Source organism: Serinus canaria, chromosome 12, assembly GCF_022539315.1.
Source record: "Serinus canaria isolate serCan28SL12 chromosome 12, serCan2020, whole genome shotgun sequence".
Lineage (NCBI taxonomy): Eukaryota > Metazoa > Chordata > Aves > Passeriformes > Fringillidae > Serinus > Serinus canaria.
Genome location: NC_066326.1, coordinates 14412234 through 14435874, shown reverse-complemented (window position 1 = coordinate 14435874; position 23641 = coordinate 14412234). Strand labels below are relative to the sequence as shown.

At 47.7% G+C, this 23641-nt stretch overlaps 1 protein-coding gene across 2 annotated transcripts in view; it reads right to left on the bottom strand.

The window, feature by feature from the left end:
* Nucleotides 1-17889: 17889 nt before the first annotated feature.
* Nucleotides 17890-23641, bottom strand: part of POC1A (POC1 centriolar protein A) — a 44428-nt gene continuing 38676 nt past the window's right edge. For both annotated transcript variants that reach the window (XM_009099520.4, XM_018924618.3), the window contains exon 11: nucleotides 17890-18168. In XM_009099520.4, coding sequence (XP_009097768.1) covers nucleotides 18070-18168 — 99 coding nt within the window. In that variant the 3' untranslated portion in view covers nucleotides 17890-18069. The remainder of the gene's footprint in view (nucleotides 18169-23641) is intronic.

Here is a 23641-nt window from a genome sequence, read left to right as displayed (position 1 = left end):
CGAGGAGGAATTTGGTGCTCAAGCAAAAAGCTGCTGAAAGTGAGCCAAGCTGGGCTGAGCAGCGAGGATGCTTTGAAACTGCTGAGATCCCTCTGGCAGGGCTGGTGCTAAAGCCAGCCCCTGGTTTTCACACCCACTGGGTGAGTCAGTGGGTGCTACCCGGGTGCCACCTCCAGAACACACTGTCAGCTCACAGCCACATCTTGGGGGCCACAGCAGAGGCCATGGCAGGAATGGGAAGGGGAAATGCAAAACCACAGGATGTTTGTGGTACTGAACCTCTGTGACATTTGACAGTACCTGGGGCCTGACCTTTTTTAACCCACAACCAAATCCCTCCCTAGAACCTTCTGGAAGCTTCCTGGGGCTGCAATACCTGCCCCAGCATTGTCCCATTTTCTGCTGTAAGCAGCCACCAGGGCAGTGTCCAACAGTCCCATCCACGCACAGTTGTCACAGCCCAGGGAAGGGCCAGCACAGCCCCACACACTGTGCTGGGAAGAGCCAGCTTTGCCAGCCCCACTGGAGCCAATCAGGCAGGTTTCCCTTGGCCAGGGCTTTCAAGGCTCTCCCATGATGAGACATTACCTTGGTCTCTGTTTGCCCTGGCAGCCTCCTTTGATGTTACCTGTGAGACTGAGTGAGAAACCACCACAGAAACCTCACCAAGATACATCTGGCACCCTCAGAATGCAGCAAGGTTCCTTGGTGTCCTTCCCACACCAGCATCCCCAGCACAGCTGAGGATGCCCATCTGAGCACAGCTCAGATGCCTGGTGCTCCAAAACCCATGTGGTGCCTAAATCCTGTTGGTGCTGTGTATGGCTCAATACTGAAGTAGAAGTGACACTCCTAAGCCCACCCAGGAATCTCACTTTACTAGCTGTAGTTAAACTGGACAAGGAAAGCCAGGTTTGACCACATTAAAAGGGTTCCTGCTTTTTTAACCAAAGGGCTGGAACTGCAGTGCTGGGGTCAAAGGACTCATCATTTCAGACCCATGCAAATTCAGCCACAGTGCTGACAGTGCTGGAGAGCAACCAACCAACAGGCCCAACAACATCAACCAGCACCAGCGACCTACCAACAGTCCTATCATGGTTTCATGTGGAAGAGACTTCCAGAGGTACCAAATGGACCCCTTTGGGCTACACCACATCTCCAGAGGAGACCATCTTCATCACTGTCCTGCCCAGCTCCTGCTCTTCAGAGATTAAATTCAAGGGCTGTGTGTGAGCTCTCCCCACAGGCTAGCTGTTGGTATTCAGCCCATGACAAACAGCCATCCCAGCAGCAGGCTCCAAGCTGAGACTGAATCCCACAGCATTAAAGCCACTTCTGAGAAAATACACAGCCCATGTTATTACCCTGTGGGACAAGCAGGCTTCAGAGACCTGTTCTGTAGCCCTTTCTGGACAATCACCCCTTAAATTTAGCTCCTACTACACGTGTGCATGAAATCTGCTTGGCAGAGCAAAAAAAAAAAAAAAATCCCAGAAAATTCACTCAATCTTCATTAGCATTTCCAGCATTGCACAAACAGCCTCCCTAGCCACTGGAAAGTCTGCCTTTACCCAGCCAAAATGCTCCTTTGCAAGTCATTTGAGCTCTTACCTCAAAACTCCTTTCCTGCCCACACACACAGGGAAGGAGCTGTAATCTGACTTTATTATGGTCATGCACGTGCTGTTGCCATGGAAATGGACACGATGCTACTGGATCCAACTGCAGCACGGCCAGCACAGGCAGGGACCACAGCCAGGATCCTGAGGCAGTGCTGCTGGAGAATTCCCCCTGGCCAACTTGCTAAAAAATGCCCCAACCAACAGCAGTGGAACCCCCTCAAACCAGAAAACCCAGGGTAGCACCAAGTACACCAGAGACCACTGGGGACAACTTGACACTTATGGTGGTAGCAATGCAGCTCTTGCTTTGTCATTAGCTCCACTGGAAAGCTATAAAATCAAGGGGAAAACATCTCCAAATGTTTCTTGTTCTTCAGGTGGCTGTGCTCAAGGACTTGGTCTCTTCAATCATTTGGCCAGTCAAGTCAGCCCTGTGCAGGTGTGGCATGGGCCATCACAAGAAGAGAGAAAGTCCTTGCAGTGAAAAGCAGGACATACCCCAGCCTGATGCACCTTCCTCAGGCTTGAACTTGCAAGGTGCAGCCCCTCAGGACAGGAACAGCAGCCTTGGTGATGGGGGTGCTTCCACAGAGCCTGGAGGACAAGCTTCAGTTGTGATAATAACAGAGGCTATAAATTCCTGGAGAAGCCATCCTCTCTTTAGCATGATGGAAACCATCTTTGCCAGGCGAAGCAGAGTTTAAACCATGGCTTGCCAAGGGCTGCCTGCCAGGGAAGGATGGGTCTACACATGCCCCTGATTTTTCTTCTAAGCTCCTGCCATCCCTCACAATTGCTGCTGGAAACAGGAGATGCTTCCAGCTGGACACAGAAAGGCTGTACTTATCTCCTCCTTCAGGTCTGTACTCAAGCCCTGTGCTAGGCAGAGCTGGGGACAAGTCCAAATCCAAGGCTCAGGCTGTGCCAGAAAGGACCACACTCAATCCTGCAGCAACTTGCCCCAGGGGGCAGGACAGAGGACAGCTGTCCTGGAGCTGAACAACAGCAAGGGCTTTGTAAGCATGGAAAGATGAGAGGCAGACGAGTCCTGTGAGTTTAGGAGTTAGTAGCATGTCAAGCAGAAAGGACTCCGTGTTCAAGGCCAGATTACACAGGGCCTTTCTTTCTAGTGAAAGATGCCATCTAGAAAAGCTCATCTCCAAGGCATGGAAGTTGAACTCAATGATCTTTAAGGCCCATTCCAACCCAAACCATTCCATGGCCCTATGATGATGGTAGAATAAAAACTTGATTTACTCTAGACAGAGAGAGGACAAAGCTCCAGCTGTCACAACTGGGTCTTGATGAAGGAAATATGCTCCTCTAAGGCCCTAGGAAGGAAGGAAGGACATCACAGCACCAAGCTACCTACTGATGTCCAACTGCTCCATCACTCCAGGCTGTGTGAGGAGTGTCAGCACCCCAAACCCCTCAGCCTCAAGCAGCACGGAAATGTCAGGGTGCACCCAGTGCCTGTCACCGAAGTCCAGCTCCTCGTGTGGGCAGGAAGGCTTCCAACACCCTGCCATGCTGGATGGAGCCAGCACCCTGCCATGCTGGAACCAGTGCAATTTCTCACCCAGGCTGGTGCTGGAGCCATGGCAAAGGGAGATCCCACATCAAGCACAGGGCTCTGTGCTGCACCCCGAGCTGCCAGCCCACACTGGGGCTGGGCTCCCTGCTCAGTTACACATCTGCCCCTTCCTCTGGCCCTTTCATCATCCCAGACATGCAGAACCAACCAAACCTGGCACTGGCCTCTCACTTACCTTCCCAATGGTTGAAAGACCCTGGCCAATATTTATAGCAGCAAATCAAGCCAGTAATGCACTGGATGCTTTGAGAAAAATAGCTGAGGCTTTTCTGAGTCCAGGATTATTTATTATTCATCAAATTGGATTCCAGCTTCCCCCTGCAATTTTATGTGTTGTTTTTCCTAAAACATGGATTTTAGTTTATGATGAGGTTTTACTTTAGGATTAAAAAGGAGGACACAGAAAGGCAAAACAGGAGAAAGGAAAACAAGATGATAAAAAAAGGCATTCTGTAAAAACAACAAAATTTTCAGTGAACAAAATTTACCCTCGCAGAAACCAGCAAAGGCCAGGACATCAACAAAAGTGACAGTGCACATTTTTTATGAATTACTTCATATGAATTCCTCAATGGAATCAGAACCCAGTTTACACCAACATCTCTATCAGAGCCAAAGTGTCACAGCTGACAGAAAGTGTCCCAAAAGTGGCTGTGGGACAAGTACCCTGCCAACCAGGAGGAACCCTCTGGGAGGGCTGGAGCAGGCAGGAAAAGACACTTGGCTGATGCAAGGCTCCTGCTCAGAGCACCTTGCTCTCCTGCCAGCCACCTGGAGCACATCTGACAAAGCCAGCTGACCACAGGGCCGTGAGAAAAGGATGGGATCTGCAACTGAATTACCACATCTATTTTCTCCAGGGATTGCCCAGGAGTGAGTCATGCCAAGAGCAGGCTTTGAGCAGGGTCTGGACTTGGGCAGATAAAAGCAGAGTTATTTGTGTGTGTTTGCTTGAATCAGCCAGAAAGAAAAGTGCACAACGCATCAATCCTGCAAAATAAATATGGCACCATAGAGGGCTACCCAGGAGAGATGTCCTGGGAAATGCTCTCCTTCATTCATCATCTGCCCTGGGAGGAGAAACCACAATGCAAGGAGAAACCACATGGCCAGAGGAGAGATGCCAAGGCACAGGACACCCTGTGCCTACCAAAAAGCTGTGGTGGTGGCTGGGGCAGACAGTGCCCAGCACTTCACAGGGCTGGGGGGGAAATGACAGGATCAGATCTTTCCGGCATTGTTCCTCCCGGGTCTTTCCCTTTTCCCTTAGAGAAAAGCACCCATAGAGCAAAACAAAACTCCTGTCTCAGAGGTGGGAGAAAAAGGGATGATCCCTTCCCCGACACCAAAAACAAGGCAGAACTGACTACAGTCACATCCCACTTGACATGAGGCTGCAGTGAGCACATGGCCCCTTCCCTCTGCACCAGAGACGCACTGCTGTGTGGTCAGGGTAAGAATTACCCACAGATGCACAAATACACTGCCCCACAGTGCTGCCAAACCCTGAATAGGGAGGGGAAACAACCAGGGGAGCTTCTTCCCTGATCAGAGTCTTTTGGGAGAGCCACCATAAGGGCTCTAAGGCAGTCAGACAGGCATTTCCCATTTCCCTGGTTACTCCAGCAATGAATCTCTCTCCCCTGTGTTACAGGTGTTCTCCACTGCTGCAGGATCACGTCAGGACAAGCTCTGCAGTCCCCAGGGCTTGAGCAAGAGCAAGTCAGGCAGGCAGAGCCTGAGCGTGTCTCTTCCACGCCAAGGGGAGGGAAAGACAGCAGGAACCACTCAAATGAGGAAAAACAAGTTCACAAAAGGGGTGCTGCTTCATGGAATCAAATCCGCCACAAAAATCCAAACCCAAACCCGGTACCAGGATGTCGGTGGGAAAGGCAACAGAGCAGGCTTAGGATGGAAGACCAGGAAGAAGGAGAGAGCAGCACCTGCGGTAAGGGACCATGATTGGAAAGAGAAGAACCAGGCTGAGGAAGACACCAGGAATGGCAAGAGACACCTCCACAGCAAGAAACAGATGGTCCACAATGACAGGCAGGCCCTTGCACATCACATCAGGCACCCTGGATAAACATTCACTGCTGACATTTCACACCTACACAGGGCTGCATCATCACATCTCAACACCCAGAAGGGGAGACAACATCCTTGCTGCACTTGTCCCCAGTGCCAGGTCCTCCAGCCCAGATGTCTGGAATTAGACTTCAGGTCTATTCCCTGGAGAGTCTAAGTAGAAGGTCTGTGTGTGAGGAAAGGGAGTCCAGTTCAATTGCTTTGTTGCTCTGAAGAGCTGCTGTGCCTGAGACATTTCTGCTCTGGAGGTCTCCAATTTATCTGGTCACTTTTCCCTTGCTCTTCAGTCCAGAGCAAATATTTGCAAGGATTTTCCAGGGGCACAAAAGTTCCTGAATTCTCCTTGATTTCCTCTTGAACCCAAGGGTCCCAGCAGCCCTCCAAGGTTTGTGGTGAAGAGCCACATCACCTGGAAGGGGGACACCATGAACATCGAGCCATTTTGTCATCCAAGGCCAGAGGGGAAGCATCAGGTGCCACTAGCCAAGCAGATAACATCAGGGTGCCAGGGTGTGTGAGAGCCTTTTCCTTCCTGACACCTTAGAAACTAGCTCTGATGTCCTAATGCCTTCCCCCATCTTCATGAGCTTCAACACAGGACAAAGTGAGCAGCTTCTTACTTGACTGAAAAAATGCTGAATAAAACAAGATGATAGGATTTAGGAACTGGGAAAAATGGATTCAGATCTTTCCAGAAGCAAGAGGAAGTTGCACCTGGATGCAGTTCCAAGGGAGTGCTTTGAGCACAGGGGAGCAGCAAAAATCCCAGCACTGCCCTGACCAAAGTCAGGCTAAATCTGTAATGGGCTCATGGTAAAGGAAGTGACATTTTTTTACAGAATTGCTGTTCAGCTGAATCTTTCACCCAACCTCACTCACAGCAAGTCAGTATACGCTGGCTGGCAGCAAATGCCATTTGCTGATGTTGCAGAATGACTCCTGCTGAAACACTCAATTGTCCCCCAAAATTTCCACTTCTGGTGAAGAAAATTTTCCCCAATGCTACCCAGTGAGAAGTCTATCATATTTCAACAACAGCAGGGAACTCATAACCACTTGTCCTTTGGAAGACTAAGAACAACTAAGCAATAAGAAACAAGCAATTTCAAGCAGGACAATAAATTTTCTCTCTGTCATAAAAGAAAATTGTCAGGTTTTTTTCCCCCTCAAGGACCCCAGAAGTCTCTAAGGATGAATGAAAACCAGAAAATTGCTGCTTGATTCCTCCTCCACAACACGACTGAGTATATGGAAACATCTATGAGATCTATATAACAGGAGAAAAAATCAAAACTCCCTTTAAGAGAGCAATGAGGCTCCAAGTTCCTGATAAAGGATGTGCCATTACACCTTTTACACCTGCATTGCAAAATGAGTTTGTGCTAAGGGCAATTAATACCTCCCACCCCAAAACATTTCAATCAGATCTGGAGTCTGCTGGGAAACAAAGGCACTTTTTATGGGAAAATAATCACAGTTGTTTTTCTATCCACACATGTCAAAATTGGAGTGGGAAATTAGGAAAGACAACTCATCAGAGAATGCAATAGTGTAACTATTTCCACCAAGGTACTTGTCCATCCTTGCCCAGTGACTGTGTACCCTGGCACAGCTCACAACCCACCTGGGTCCTGGGCAGAGGGACAGTTTTATGTGCAGCACGTACTTCAAACACTTCCTTAACACCTGCAACAGGTATGACACATTTCCAAGATCTGTCAGCTCTACCTCAGCTCTCAAGCACCTCAAGAAAGGCAGTCAGCATTTCTTCTAGACCCACCTAGGTTCCTGATGGAAGGTACAAAACCATGGCACACTCAGCACTGGTTCCAGTGACATCAGCTCCTTCAGTTTGGGAGCCAAGCAGGAGTTTTACTGACCTGGATTGTAAGATTCAATAACTGTCAGACCTCTGAAGGAGCCCACACAAAATGGGCTTGTGCAGAAACACTGGACGGGCTTTGAGAAGAACAGGCATCTGCCCTGGACCGAGGACATTCTTGCTGCAGTAAAACCCAGCTCCCTCAAAAAAAGCTTGCAGCCAGTTAAGTGTTTCCTAACAGTGCAGATGTTCTGTTCCAGAAAACTGGGGTGCAGCTGGAGGCCCACACTCCCTAGCCTTCACTCACCATATCCTGAGTGCCATTTTCAGCTCCATAACATGAAACCTCACTCTCTAGAGCAATACAGAGACTACAAGTCAGCCAGCCCAGAGGCTTTCCATAAGCATCATGAAACAAAGACAAGATATTGCAAGCTTCCCTTCAGAGCCAGGCATCTGCTGCTCACCCAGCCACACACCACAGCAACCACCTGGTAAACTCACTTCTACTCAAACCTGTAAGCTTTGGTTGCAGAAGGAACAACTGAAGGCATTTAGATAAGAGATGGCATTTAAGACAAGAGAAGGTATGATAATCTCCTGATTATGCCTCCCATGCAGCCTAATCTGTCCCCACAATCTGCACAGAGACCACCAAAGCACTGTTCCCCCACGGCTGGGTGACCCACGGACCCCCAGGCAGGATCCAAGGAGTGCTGGGTGATGAAGGGCAGATGAAGTGCACACAGCCTGGCCAACCTCATCTGCCTTTGATCTGCAGCTTATTGTCTTGGCATGGTTTAGGTAGCTAATCCTCCCCTGTGGCTGGGGGAGGACACGACCTCCCCAGCTTCCTTCAGCTGCACAGCCCCACACAGCATGGGGTGGAGGGAACTGAGCTGCCTGGGGGCAGGTCAAGCTCACAGGCTCAGGGGAAGTGTTGGGCACATCCAAATTGTGTGGATTTTTCTGAAATCCTTCTTTTCCATAGCAGCCAGCTTAAGAAGCAGGAGCCTCATCTCCTGGCTCCTTCCCCTGCCTATTGCGGCAGCCTCTTCTAGAGCCCTGAGCCACCCTGGGCAATGGTGAAAGTGCAGGTATCATCCCAAACACATTAGAGAAAGATGTAACACTGCCTGAGCAAGCCACTTTGTGCAATGCAGGTGTAACACAACCAACCAGGGCAGATCCCATCCAGCACAGGCTTATCTGATAGCACAAGCTCCGTGGGTCAGGTTTGAGAGGTGAGTTCACACTGCAGGATATCACTGTGGTTATCAGGAACACACCATGTATGGCACTTGCTGCACAACAGGAGATGCTTTCTCTTGTACTCTGCAAGCCAGGCCACTGAGCCACACAGCACTGATGGCAGAGAATCCTGCTGCCTGCCCCCATCCCAGCATCCTGCTTAGAGTGGCAGATTCCCACCAGCCCAGGCTGACCAGAGCAATGGGAGAGCAGTGAGAGGCTGGGAAGGGAAGGAAACCTTAAATTTGGGATTTGCATCTGAAGCCCACCAGCAGGGGAACCAGTCTCAAAGTGGTGGCAATAGTCTGTTCCACACCTGGTGCTTGAGGAAATATGTAGTTGTCAGGAACTGCAAATCCTATTAGCAAATTCTGAGCATATTCAGGATGAGCCAAGAAAATGAACTTGAAGCAGGGACACACTCTGGTCACTCAGCACAACACAACAGGGAGAAGGGCCTATTATCAAGAGATGCAGTCTGCAGGGAAGAAAAAAGGACAGAAGGATCTCTCCCTCCTTGGAGATCTCCAATGAACCTAACAGGCATGAAGCCCTCAGGAGACAAAGAGGAAGAAGCAAGATACAAAAACCAAGTGTAGAAACCATCCTGTGAAGAGTCAACAAGGGAGGAGGTTTGGTGTGGAAGACAAGAAAGCCTCCTGAGAAAGCCCTCAAGAGATGAGCCGTAAGATGCACAGGAAATGAAACAGGACCCAGAGCTCTGCACCTGGGCTGTCACCCAACCAAACCCATTTCAACACAGCCATGAGCTATTTCCTCAGCCAAGCACAGACACAGGTGAGGGATGCAGGCAACTGTGAGGACATGTTTTTAGGATGCTGTTCTGCAATCTCCAAAGAGACTGGTTCACCCTCAGCAGCCTCTGTTTTGACTGACATTTCCATCTCCTGGACTGTAACAACAGAGGGGAGAACATCACCACAATGGGTTTTCTTGTAGCTTTCCACACCAGCAGGTCTTTCATCAGTAACTCTGGTACCACTTAGCTTTGACTTTCACATCACCCCTTTCATAGCAATATTATCCCTTTCTATGGAGAAAAAGGCCTAGGTCTCCCAGGGTCAACTCTCCAGCTCCAGCTCAGGACAGGGAGTTCAGAGCCAAATCAAACTTTTGCTGCAACACCACATCCCAACCCAGCACCCAAACTCTGGGGCACCTTCCAGTAGGTAAAGCCACAGGTGTACCACGAGACAGCCAAAAGAAACAGAAACACAGGTGCTGATCTTGGCTCAGCCACTGCAGCTGCAAAGTTTGTTTCTTTCCCTCACCATATAGGCTGCAAAAGCCAGCTGAGGCCAGAGCTTTTCTGTGGCAGAACAGCTGGATGCTCCAGCCACACCACACTCCCACTGCCAGCAGCACCCAGCCAGCTTCAACCAAACCTGCCTCACCATGTCCCAGCTGGAGGCCACAGCACAAGCACCTGCAGGCAAGTGCCACAGTCTGAATCAAGTCACTCCACCTTCCAGTGAGTCAGGATCCCTGTCCATGAAGAGTGGTTGGAGTATGGCCTCTCCTACCTCACAGGTCTCCAGCAAAGATCCCAAGGATGTCTGAGCAATGCTGGCATCACGAGACATTCCACCTATGTGACAGCTTCCACCAGAGACAGGAGAGCAGAGAAACCTACCAGCAGGGATGTGGTGGGGCTCCAGGAAGGATTATCAGCTGGAGAAAAGGACTGTTTCCAGCACTGTGCCAGACTCTTGCGTGTGCTGGTGTGAGTCAAACTACATCCAAGTGGTACATGTTTTTCTCTCCAGCCCTGTGTTGTCTCACAGGACTGGCCCTGAAATCCTTTAGAAAGGGGTTTTGCAAAACCCACCAACTGGGGGGGACCTCAGGTGCGGAGTCTGCAGAGGCCCATGACTGCCAGGGTGGGATGAGAAACAGTGCACGCAGTTCTCAGTCAGGCCAGGCTTCTTGAGAGGCTACAGGAAAGTAGAGGCAAACAAAAATCAAAAAGCAGAAATACCTGGGGAGGAGGTGGAGCCAGATCCAGCATCTCCCTGGTGGGCAGGAAAGAAAAGTCACACTTGTCTGTGCAGGCAGGAGGGTTTCAGGAGGACGGAGGCAGGTTACAGCTAATGAAGGATAAGAAGGGGTCCCAGGACATTAAATAAATGCTGGGATAAGAATTACAGGCATGCTTTTAAAGAGGTTTCTTCCAAGGCCACAGCATGCTCTTGCCCCTGGGCTTGGTGGCTGCACTGCCTTGCCACTCACTGCAGACAGACAGACAGACATACACACTGGCTCCAACCATTGGAGTCACAGTCCCTTTGTCACTCAGTCTTGAGCTCTCTGAACACCTGAGATACCACAGCCAGTCCCAAAGACAGGGGAAACCTTTCCAGTGTCTGCTGGAAATTTATCATTTGGCATTTCAGCACATCTCCACGGGCAGCAGCTTCTCCTAAAGCCTGGCCTCCCAGGACAGGGCCAGAGCACCTTGTTGCACGATGAGTGGCAGCTGATCCCACAGCTCTTTGATCCAGACTGTGAACTGCTGGGGTGGATTGAGGAAAAAGGACTTCAGCTGACTTTCATTAGCTTTCTGCTGCTCCTTTCCCAACTTGTAAATTAGCAAGTATTTGCATCCAAAAGGCAGGTGAGCCAACCTGCTGGGGCTAGGGCAGAGGCACTTTGTAGAAGGGGCAAAGGGGCTTTTTATTCAAGTGAGGGGAGAAAAAGACTTTCTTGTCTACCTGGGCCAGGCTGGAAAATACAGACAACAGAGCTGCCACCTGGTTTTTCCCTCCCCTCTGGTGCCACAGTAGAGCCTGGTACAGGGCTGGCCAAATGACCACATGAGATTTCAAAGCTGCCTCCCAACTTCAACAGGTAGGAGGGCAGGAAGGAAAACAGCCCCTCAATCACTACACCAGTTTTCATTGCTATTAAATATAATTATCTCTGCTCTCTTTCATCTTCACTTCTCCTGTGAGAGCTGGCAATGAAAGCAGCACACACTGAGGAGAGGCAGAGCAGGGGAATTGCAGCAAAGAACATGACCTCCAAAATGCACTGCTGACCCTTGGGGAGGGAGCACAGGAAACAGGGAAAGCATCAGGCTCATTGCTGTCAAAGGGTGGGAAAAGGGACCAGACACAGAAACTTGCTCAGCTTTGTTTCTTTCCCTCACCACAACTGCACTGCAGTTCAGAGCACTCTGAGCCTGCTCAATACCACCAACAGCTCCTCTCAAAGGTATCCCAAGAATTTTCAGCATCCTCTGCAGCACAGAGCATGGACCATACCCGCCACCTCCCACCTAGGCTGCCCAATTTAAAACACCAATATCACGGCCCACCCTTATTTCTGGCCCTGCTTCACTGTGTGACCTGCAGGTACTCAGGCAAGAATTTCTGCTTCTGCCCCATCACCTGGGCTGCTGTTAAGGTGTTTTCATGGACAATCCACCCCTTTTTGCTCTTCTCTCCAGCAAAGGCTGAGGGGAAAGGCTGTGCCAGCAGGCAGGTTTTCACTTTCTCCTCAGCACACCTTGCTCCAGACACTTTGTGGTAAGTGGTCCTTTTTAAGACCTATTGATTTCATAAATAATAGAGTAAAAGAAAGAAACACATCACACAGATACACAGGTTAAATAATCTATCCCTTAAGAAACAAACAGGAGCTACGAAGAAAAAATAGCCCAGCAGGCAAGCATTGATCTTTAAGCAGGAGATCAAGTGGCATTAGAGTTATTTGTTAATTAACTTAACAGCACATAGAGAGGGCCAGAGTCAAACAGGTCACCTTGGGAATCTTGCTTCACAAACAGGAGTCTTGAAGCCTGCTTTTCTCACTCCAGGAGCACTCAGCAGTTTCTGCAACACCACAGCTACCTCTGTCTTGGTCCTACTGACTGATGTCCACAGGGGACAAGTGCCAAAAACCAGGATCTTCATCCCTAACTCCTGCAAAAAGCTCCCTGCCTAGGGAACCCAACATGCAATGAGAAACTTTTCCAGCTACAGGCCTGCATCACAGGACTCTGACACAGAAATCAACATCTACTGCTCCCAGCCTGAAAAGAACAGTGTCTTCTGAAGTAACCACAGCCTAGAAGAACAAAAGGAAAAGGATATTCCTAGGCTTTCATAGGATGAAAACCATCCCAATTAACCCTGGTCACCACACGGACCAGGTGTAACAGGAGACAGGCAGAGCCTTTGTGGCTGTTACAGCACCTACTCGATGCAGAGGGGACTCACACAAGGGGAACAGCAATGCCCCCCTCATTCCCTGCCCATACCATGCTGCCAGGAGGATCTCCTGGTGCCCAGCACACTCCATCTGCTCATTTCAGAGAAACAGGCAGAAGTCCTTCCTGCAGTTGGAAGATCTGCACACCAAAGCTCAGCTCTGGCTGTGAAAACGTGAGGAGAGAATCACTGCCAGGAGCAGCCACCCCAGAGGGAAGCAAGGCCATGCAGGAGCTCCATCCAGGCAGCTACTTAGCTTAACCCTTTCAGTCACCAGCTGCAAGAACAGCTACCACCAGTGGCACACCCTCCACACAGCCACAAGCTCTTGCAGAAAGCAGGATCAGCTGCAGTAACATTCCGCACTGGAAATTTGCAGAAAAACCCTCGTGCCACACAGAGCACCACTGTATCCTCAGCTTGCCTCATCTCTGGAAGGCAGCAGTGAGTTATTAGCTGCATGGAAGATGCCTGCAGGGAGCAGAAACAGCGAGGGAGAACAGGGGTGACAGTTTTTTGGCACTGGGTCACGGCACTGATTCAAGCCTAGCATTTTTGTGACAACAGAATGGTGTGTTTCTAGCTGTATTGCATTATCAGGGAGGAAGGGCTGGAATGAGTATAAAGAAATCTAAAGGTGGTCACTGGGGAAAGACTTCCTTGCAGATGGCAAATTCCTGGCCTCGAGCAGTGGTCACCTGGCCTGTCTCAGCTGCAGCTAAGCAGAAAATGACCCTCTGCCAGAACATGTCCAGGTGTTCACAATGCTCATCCCCCACCAGAAACCAGCACTCTCTCCCAACTTGCTGGCTTAACCACGTACCCTCACCTTTGCTCGGAATTGATACCAGATAACTTCAAACTCCACCTGAGGTGACAGCCACCACTAGTGCAGTGCAGCACAAAGGCTCTCAGCACACCTTTACCAGCAGGAGACAGGAAGAAAAGAAGGGATGCCAGAGACCTGTGACCTGCAAGCCCATCACTCTTTTCACTGACACCCCACACTCAAATCTCTGACAAGCTCTTCTTTCACAGAACCTGTACCTCAAGAGAGGAAGTAATTTATAGATATCTCCTCTGACAAGGAGAACAGGGGGACTGAAGAGTGATGTCTGCCTGCAGTGACAGCTCTGTTGTAGAGCTACAAATCCCAGCTTTCCCTGAGACACATGTAGAACTTCCAACAGCACACTAAATCCAGGCCAAATCCACAGAGGAGTATCAATACAAGAATCTCCTTTCCCAGCTTATTTCCTTTCCAAAACTAGAGGTGATCAGGTCCTGCCACTTGAGAAGCACTTGCAAACCAACCATTTCTAAAAGCAAGAGAAGAAACACAGCCCTGCTCTCACGTCAGAGTGACAAACCTTTGTAAAACTATTCACTTCCCTCCCCTCCTACTCACTCATGTTTCAAAAAACATTTAGTTCAAAAGCAGCTCTTTAAAGAGGTTATATAATAAGTGATTTGTACCACAAGGCTGGCTAGTTTTAGCCCAGCTACTTAGATCATAGTTGGACTTTATTTCCTAGTTAGCTGGCAGGATCCATGTCCAGTGACGAGCCTGCGGGCAGAGGATGCTCCTGGCCATTGCCTTTCCCAGCCAGGAGAGTCAGCACCACAGTGCTCTGCTGTTTCTGCCTATTCAGTAATGAGCTCTGCTGTTCTATCTGTCCAACTTCAGCTCCCAGACAGGAAGGAAAGTGGGCAGAGCTTGAAGATTCTTACTTTTTCACAGATCACAGTTATGTTTAACATGCTCCATACTCAGAGCAGCCAAAAAGCCATTTGCAGCAGCACCGGGCTCCCCAGGGGCCAATCTCAGCACAAAGAACCCTTGCTGAAAGTTTAGTGAGGTCATACGTCTGGCAAATCTAATGGCAACAAATTACACTACTTTTTTAAGAACTTGGCTTCCACCATGCCTTGGAGATCCAAAACAAAATCCTTAACTCTTTGTGGACTCCTCCTGCACAGAGCTCACCACGTGAGGTTTGCAAGGCAGGATTTGTCCTCGAGCAGTGCAGAGGCCATGTCAGCCCAAGGACAAGCCACAAGCTGCTCCTCACTTGGCTGCTCCACTGCTCCCCGAGTTAACAGCTTCACATATGGGACACTGCAGATGGGCATACATTAAAAACAAAAAAGATCATGAGAGTAAAAGTGGGTTTAACTCACTCTAGAGGCTACTCTCTCCTCAGCACTCAAAACCTGTGGTGCTTAGTGGATAAAGCACAGCCTCAGAACAAGACAGGCAACAGCATTTGAGCCCCTCAAGATTTTTTTTTAGGTTGTTCAATCTTTAAGCACAAGGATTAAAATGTCAGTCTTGTAGTTTCCAAGCCTTGCCTGCCTCTCAAGCAATAGCCAGCCTTCAGAAGTGCGGGTACATTTTAAGTCCTATTCCAAGTAGGAGGGTTTTAAGGGGGAAAATGAAGTTGCTGAGATTTAGGACAAAGAATGTAGATAGTATTGTCAGAATCTTTTCAGATTACTTTTCTTGCCTCCTAAATCATATGGAGGTTGTAAGATTCCCTCTCCTCTTGACTCCTCTCTCCCATCCACCCAGGGTTACCACTACAACAACATGCAACAAGAAGGTAAGAAAAGCAATTTTCCCAATCTGCTGCTTTTGATTGGGATGGAGTTCATGTTTTTACCCAGTAGCTCCTATAGGGCTGTTTCACATTGGTGCTGGTAATAGAGTTGGTAATTCAGGGATGCTCTAGTTGCTGCTGAGCAGTGCTTACACAGAGCCAAGGTCTTTTCTGCTTCTCACCCCACCCCAAGAGACAAGGCTGAGGAACACAGTTGGGAGGGGACAACCAGGACAGCTGAACCCAACTGACCCAAGGGATATTCCAACCATGTGGCATCATACTCAGCATATAAAGCTGGGGAAAGAGGGAGAAAGGGAGGGCATTCACAGTGCCGGCATTTGTCCTCCCAAGTCATCATTACATGTGATGGAGCCCTGCTGTCCTGGGGATGACTGAACACCTGCCTGCCCATTGGAAGTGGTGAATGAATTCCACATTTTGCTTCACCTGATCAACTGTCTTTATCTCAACCCACAAGTTTTCTTTGGTCTTCTGATTCTCTTCCCCATCCCACCTGGGGTGAGTGAGGGGCTGGGTGGGGATTAGCTGCCAACTGGGGTTAAAACACAACACCCTACATCCCACTTGTCCTCAGCACTTGAGCATTTAACCTGTTTTAGAAGTACAATTACATCTTTCAAATGGATTCACTCAGAACATCTGAAAAGGAAAAGCATCTGTATCAAAAGTGCCCAAATGTGGGCACATCTGGACACACATGAAAGGTGTCAATTGTACCGCCATCCTCTCTAAAATACTATATACCGTTGCTTCTGTGTCTCTAAGACATTAGAAACTACACATTAAAAGGATGCAAAGGCTATTTTTAAAGTAAATCACAGAATATTCTGAGTTGAAGGAACCCACAAGGATCATTAAATCCAACTTTTAAGTGAACAGCCCATACAGGGATCAAATCCACAACTCTGGCATTATTAGCACCACGCTCCAACTGACCTTAAAAACTCATATAAGAATGTTTCAATTTTCCCCTCCACACGCCAATCCCTAAGGCCAGTCCACAACACTGAGGATCAAGTTGAAACCTTAGGCTCTTGCAACTGATTTTTGTCATTGTTTCAGTGGCAGCAGATCAGGGCAGGAACAGCTGTTTTTCTAGCAGCAAATTGGCCACAGCATCTTTGAGTCCCCTCCTCCCCACCCATCTGCATCACCACACAAGCTCATTTCAATGAAAATTATGTCAGTCTCTCAGCAAAAAGCCACTGAAAGCTTAGAGCAAGAGCACAGAATATCACCACTGAATTGATTCCATTAAGGGAAAGTAATGATTTATCAGACTCAGAGCCTGGAAACAGAAAACAAAGTCTGTGGCAGAGCAGAGAGAAACTCATCATCAACCAAGCATGGAAATGAGAAAGCTCTCAGCCTCCCACAAATGAAGGAGTGAAATATTGTGATCATGCCAGCAAGGGGTTCTTAGAGATGTACAAAGGACCAGGAGGGAAGGAGACTAGAAGCTTCCTAGTGGCTGGCAGGAAAACACAACCAGCTCCCCCCAGGTAGGATGAGGAGTTTTAACACCACCAAAATACTGTCCCAGCCTACACAGCCTGCAACAAAAACAGGTGCCACACCAGAAACCACCCCAAGTCAAAACCACACGGCCTGGCCTTAAAACCAGCTAAACCGCATGTGAAGTAAGGATGCCAGCCTGTCCTCAGGCAAGCATCCAGAGTGCCCCATCACACGTGGAGATGGAGGCCCTGGAAACTGTGCTAGGCTGGCAGGTGCTGGTGGCACGAGGCACCACCAAGGGTAGGGACTGAGGCAGCCTCCTTGTCTGCAGAGGTCAGACAGACAGTGGTGAGGAAGGTAACCCTGAGGTGCTCAAGTTTCTCCAGGAACGTGGGTTTTATTGCAAGAAAGGAGACCACCAGTAGGTGTTAGCAAAAGAGATGCTGCAGACAGGATCTCCCAGAAGTCCAAATTCTTGTGCAGCTACATACTGAACAGCTGCTCAAGCCCCAAAACAGTCAGGAGGAGCGATGAGGGGAGGAAGGTGCCAGTGATGAGCTATTTAATTGTGAAAACATCTGCAAAATTACCAAAAATTAAAGGCAGTCCAGTATGAGAAGAGGGGAGTTCCATGATGGAGAAAACATTCAACTGTTTAGTTCCCTTCCTGTCCCTTTGGCCCGTCTTTAAGAAGCAAAGATGAAGCAAAATCTCCTTGGAAATCACCCTGCATCGGACACACTGGGGCCTCTGTTCCAGCCTCAATCATTTTTCCTCTGTTGCACATGGGAGCAGGTTGAATATGTCAGATTTAATCACCTCTGCACAAACATCATCCAGGATCTCAGCTGCTGTGTCAGATTTACTGTGTGAGACTTGGCTGAGACAAACTCTTCCAGGTGCCAGTTGCACAGGACCTCACCTGCTCAATATGGTCCTAGAGCAGAGGTGAAATACCACTGCCCCAAATATCCTGAGAGCACTTTGCTTCTCACCTTCAGGCAGCACACACCTCAGCAACAAGCCTAATACAGCCTGGACCAGGCATCTGGCAACTCCAAGGTGCTTACACACTTTAACTTAGTAGGACCAGAGACAGGAGAGATGTGACCTTCCTGGTTAGTACTCAGTCCACATGCTGGCTGCTGGACTTCTGGAAAGCACAAGAGATCACAATTGTTACCCACACTTATGAATAAAATATTGCTTTTATTTTAGTGAAGTAACAAAGCTATTTACAGATACAGTAACTATACATTGCAATTGAAAAATAGATTGTGCTCAAAATTGTTAAAGCAAGTCACACACAGTCTGTTAGGAACACAAACAACCTCAAACCTCCCAATTCCTTCAGCTCCTGTCTGATCTCAGGAAATCAGTTTGTTTTGTTCTGAATGATTTTCTGCTGAGTCTCAAGACATTCCTTCAGCTTGTCTTCAGTGAGTGTCAGCCTCTGCTCCAGGATGGAAACTGTCTGCAAAACAAAGTGAAAGCTGCTGTTGAGCTACTGACAAGGACACACTGCACACTGTACTCTCAATAAAATGCTAAATTCACAGGAATACTTTGAGGTATTTCTAGGCTGGAACTCCAGTGTCAGCATTCCAGCAGGGCAGAGCCCTGCATGACTTCAGAGAGGAGCAATAGAAGACAGTGGGCACAAAGCCCTCCTGCAGACAACAGCAAGCACCCATTTCAGTACTGGTACTTTCAGACTGGGCTCTGCATTTCCTTTCCTGGACAGGTTCATGAGGCACCAGACACTGGAGAGCCACCAGACACGCTTCTGCTAACGAGACACAAATTTTAAACAATTTTACTCAGTTATGGCTCTGATTTTATGTCTCTGCTTCAGAGCATTTCCTCCCTTCCCTCAACACAATGGATCTGCTGTAATTAAAACACTCAAAACTTGCTGGACAAGCACATGACAGGCAAGAAAACCTTCCCAGCCCAAGACAATGCAGCAGGAGATAGAGGGGAAAAACTCCAAGTGGCAATATCTAGCTCAACATAATGCCTATATTTCTTTGTGTAATCCACTTACCCTGCAAAGGATTGCTCTCTTTCTCCTGGAGCTGAAGTCATCATGTACAGGATGCACAGGAAGAACATTTTAACCACGTGGCAATAAAAGCTTTTGCTGAAAACCTTTTATTGATCACTCCAAGATAATCAAGGGCCCCAGCTATGCACAACCACTTTCAGCTTCTAGAGACACCAGAATGGCTGATAATGGGTGGTGATGATTTAATGCTTTAATATCCATAAACTTATCAGCAACGATCGATAGCTTCACATTTGGGGCATTTTTACTGCATAAATAACATCCTCTGCTAAAAACAAAGGATGCTCAGAACCTTGGACTTTAATAAAGTAATTCAAATAAACTTGGACAACCGCTGTTTGTATAGCAGTTATACATAGAAAGCCTTTTAATAGCACATTTCGTAAGCACATCTCTAAGTGCCTGACAAAAGCAAGCAGGTCTCATTATCCCCATTTTACAGCTGGGGAAACGAAAGCACAAAGAGAGGAAATAGCTTGGCTAAGGCCACTTGAGACTAAGAAAAGTCTGCTGTAAAATGATTTAGGGAATGAGAAGTCGTGGGGGAGAAGAGAAAACAGACATAGTAAAAACAACAGCAGGCATAAGGCAAAGCCATCTTGCAAGATTGTATCAAGGAAGTCAGGAAGGGCTTGAGGTTGTCCAGTACATCATAATGCGCCTTTTTCTCCTCCCTAAACACAGTTCAAAGCTTATATCTAATATATTTATTTCTGACCTGTGACAAGGAGAAAGAGCTCTGCTGCAGCTGTAGAAAGCTTCACCTGAAAGAATAAACCCTACATCGCCCAAATATTTCCACAGGCTACAGCACCAGCTGCATTTAAGTTTTTTCCTCCTCTACTTCCATCCCTTAGAGGCACAGGATCTGAAGTACACAGAGAACCAGAAGAAACATTGTGGAGCCAGCAGGTAACATCCAGGTGCCCCAGAGCCAGCAGGAGCCCTGCCATCTATTCAAAGGGGAGAAGACTTAACCTTTTCCACATCTAGCCATGCCATTGCCTAGTGACTGTCTTGGAGACCAGGACAAAGCTACCAAGGGCAGAACACAGCAGGCCAAATGTCTACCAAGGGTTTACAGCAAAGGTCTTATCCTTTAAGCAAGCAGACAGAGAATGAAAAGCAGTAGGGATCCTGGCTTTTCCAACTTAAAAATGAACTGGTAACTCAACACTCCAATAAAAAGAGAGAGAATGAAACATTGCATCAAATTTCCTTTAGAAAGATAATCAGCTGAATTAAAGGCCCAGTCACACTGCCCTGCCAGAAGCAATGCCCAGATCACTCGTGGTTCCTCTGTTCCATGATTTACTGTCACCATGATCCTGTCAATAGGAGTTAAGAGCTGTTACACACAGCACCATGAGACACAAGTAAAGCAGATCTCACCGAGTGTTGGATTTGTGAGAGAGCTGTAAGGAAAATGTTTATTGGAATGGAAATTGCACGTAAGTATAAGCAGAAACTTGCAGTAAGTATTTTTTGGAAACTAAAAGTGGAAAAGTTAGCAGTCAGAAATTAAATTCAGGAAGGCTAAAGTAGGAATCAATGACTCTAGTCCATTTAGACTTGAATGTATGATGAATATAAATAGACAGGGCATCTAATATCCTAGGAAGGTAAGGGAAAGCACAAATACTGCCCAGCTGCTATAAGTGCTATATTGCAACTTGCACAGAAAAGCTCCTTTATTAGCAGCTGAAAGTTTTACAATATTTCCATGCTGCTATTTATAAAGCAAGTCATTCTCAGGAGGCAAATGAAACTGCACCCATTCAACCTCCTGCATGCTTTTGCTATGGCTTCTCAAAGATAACAAACCAGCAGTTAAGCCAAGGAGGAGAACACTGTTAGCCAGATCCAGTGAGGATTCACCAGAGCCCAGTTTGCACTCTGTGGCAGGATCTGGGCTTCCTGGTGTGTCAGGAATTCAGCACACGTCTCCATTACGCACCAGGGAGTAAATGCTGGATAATTTATTGAAGTCCTGGCTCAAACTGGCAAAAGGACAACAGCTTAGGCTTAAACAAGAAAAAAAAAACAAGCTATTTATTTTTTAAGGAGTATTTTTTGACATTGCAGTAATATAGTGAACATTACTATGGGCACCAGAACAGAACACAGGAATTTTTCACAGAAAACTTAAATCACTTCTACCAACACTTCTGGCAACATTTGTCTTCATTTATTTTCACAGACTCAACATTGAAAAAAAACCAATCTTCTCTTTGGAAGCATTAATGAGAAATTATGGAGAAATAAAAAGTGGCCTCAATTTATTTAAAAATTCTAGGGAATACTCACTCCCATCCTCCCCCAGGACACCTGAACTGAGACACCCAGTAGTCATGCTTGCTTACCTGATGACAAGCCCCTTATGCCATTTCTCCATGTTATTTTTACAACCCAAATAAGAGTGATTTGGGATGCTGTTCCAATATGCTCTCATTGGTATCTTTTCCTCAGCCCCTCTTAAACATGTTTGATTAAGCAGCAGAGACAGCTCAAAAGCCACAGGCCTTAGGGCTGAAGCTTCTGCAGCAGCCCTGGAGGGGCTTTTGAGGAGGACAGATAAGGGGAACCGGGTGCTAATTGAATGCCAAAAGAAACCAGTTCCACCAGCATAGAAAGAAACCTGAACAGGAATCCAGAGCCAGGGAGCAGAGGTCACCAACAAGGCTCTGGATCAGCAGTGGAGCCCCTGGCAGGAGAGATCCAGCCTGCTATGGGCTAAAGCAGGACTTAGCCGGGAGCTGGGGACAAGGGCACAGAAGGGTGGAATAACTAATGCTCACCCTGCTCAGGGACACTCTCTGCAAGGCCAAAGGTGCAGCACAGGGCCTTTCCGGTATGCAGCCACAGTAGCTGCACTCTGAGTTAGCCATGGAATAGCACAGGGGACAGAGAACTGCCTGACTGATCACCAATAATCAGGGAACCCTCCCAAAAAGTACGGACACAGCATTCCTCAGATAAGTAACAACAGCTTAGCTGAACCTTCAAGGGATATGATCCTGCACAGTGACCGCACCACAGACGTGTTCTTGGCTCTGTGCAGGAAAAATAGGACACTTGCATTTCTATTCCTGTTTCTTCATAGCAGAAAATCCCTCTCTCCATTGATCTCAAAGGAAGCAGAAGTAGTTTTCTAGCTTTACTTAAAAAGATCCTCAAAAGTTTCCTCCACTGTTTTTTCTAAGCATCTGCTAAAACATTTTGCAGAGCACTAACATATCAAACAGCTCAAAGAAAAAACATTACTTCTGCCTCTTCAGATTTTTCTTCCCTATGTGACATGGTAATTTATGAAGACAGCATTTTCTTTTCAATTTGTTAAAAAAAAAATCACCCACAATAAGCACACAACAAATGCAGAAGTTTGTAAGTTTCTGCACCCACACTTTCTCCACCCCACTGTGTGGGTACAAGGAAGAATTTAGGGATTGATGGTTTTTAAGAGGTCCATTGAAGACTACAGATTGCCCATAGATTTACAGAATGGGACTAGTCATGTTTTACCTGGAGTTGCAGGTTAGAGAGCTCTGCCCTCTGTAACAAGCATGGCCAGTGCAGGTGTGTTTTCAAAGATGCCCTGCTGTAACTTCAGGTGATTGTCCCTAAAATTAGCAATTTCAGAGCCCACTTTACTCCCAAACATGGCCAAGATGTGAATTGCATCATAAAAATGCTGCCTTAGCATCCGAGCGGCAGCCAGGTAAATTAAGCTTGGGAGTCCTTTCTCTAAACTAATGAAATGAGTGAAACAAACTGCCATGGGAAGGCTTTACACTGGGGTAGCCCTACCTACCTTTTACAGCAGGAAAAAAAACCTTAACTCCCACCACTAATCACAGTTTACAACTCCAAACTGCAGCTGCAAGATTGAAAGGCTCATGGGAGAACTCACGCAGAGAGTTCAAGCACGAACCTGTCTGGCAAGAACAGCTTCTCATCCTTCCATACCATGCTGGGTTTTGCCCCAACATGCAGCCAGTGCCCCTCCACCTCAGCAGCTGCACCCAGACCCCCAGAGCAGATCCCTGCTCTTACCAAGCACACCTAAAGAGAGCTGGGCTGCTCTCCTCACATGCAAATCAGAATTTAACAGCTCTGAGATGGCACCCAAGCCAGCTACACACCTTCTGCACCTCTGAAGCATTCTCAGAAGGGCTGGCGGTTCAGAGTGAGTGAGGAGCGAAGACTCATCTCACAGCAGAACAAGGCATGAAGCTTTCACAGAATTAACACTTTATGTAGCAAACAAATGCCTGCAAGGACCAACCTTACTCCAGTGGTCAAAGCCTTAACCTCAGAGTGAGTTTTGGTTTAAAATAAAACGTGGGTTATTTCTAACAGAAATTATAGTTCCTCAGTGCTCAGACTAAAACAAGATGTGCTACCCCAAACACTTAAAATCAGGTCTGTAGCTCCTCACCATCTCAATGGCTTTGAAGGCAAACTCTAATGTGAACTCTCACAAAGCCTATTTGCATGGAATATTTCACACCAGGCTGAGTTAGTGAGTGCAGACTCAGCATTATCCCATTCTCTAATTCAGCACCATGAATTTTCCTGGGTTCACTTTGTAACTTGCTTCAAATTCTACAAACTTTTATTGTTGTTCCTACAACACACTTAGCTCCAATGTGGCTGGACAGGAACATCTTGGTCAGTGCTGCTGCACAGATTTGAGTCAGGAAGTCCCACAGAGCCCTCAATGCAGGTTTTGCACATCCATCCAAGGTTCACTGTGGAGTGACATGGATTAGGAACACATGACAATGCCTGCAGGACAAATACCAGCACTAGCCTGGCCTCATCAGGATCTGCTTAAGTTGTGTTGCTAAACAACCTCCTTGTCTGTTCTCCAGTGCAG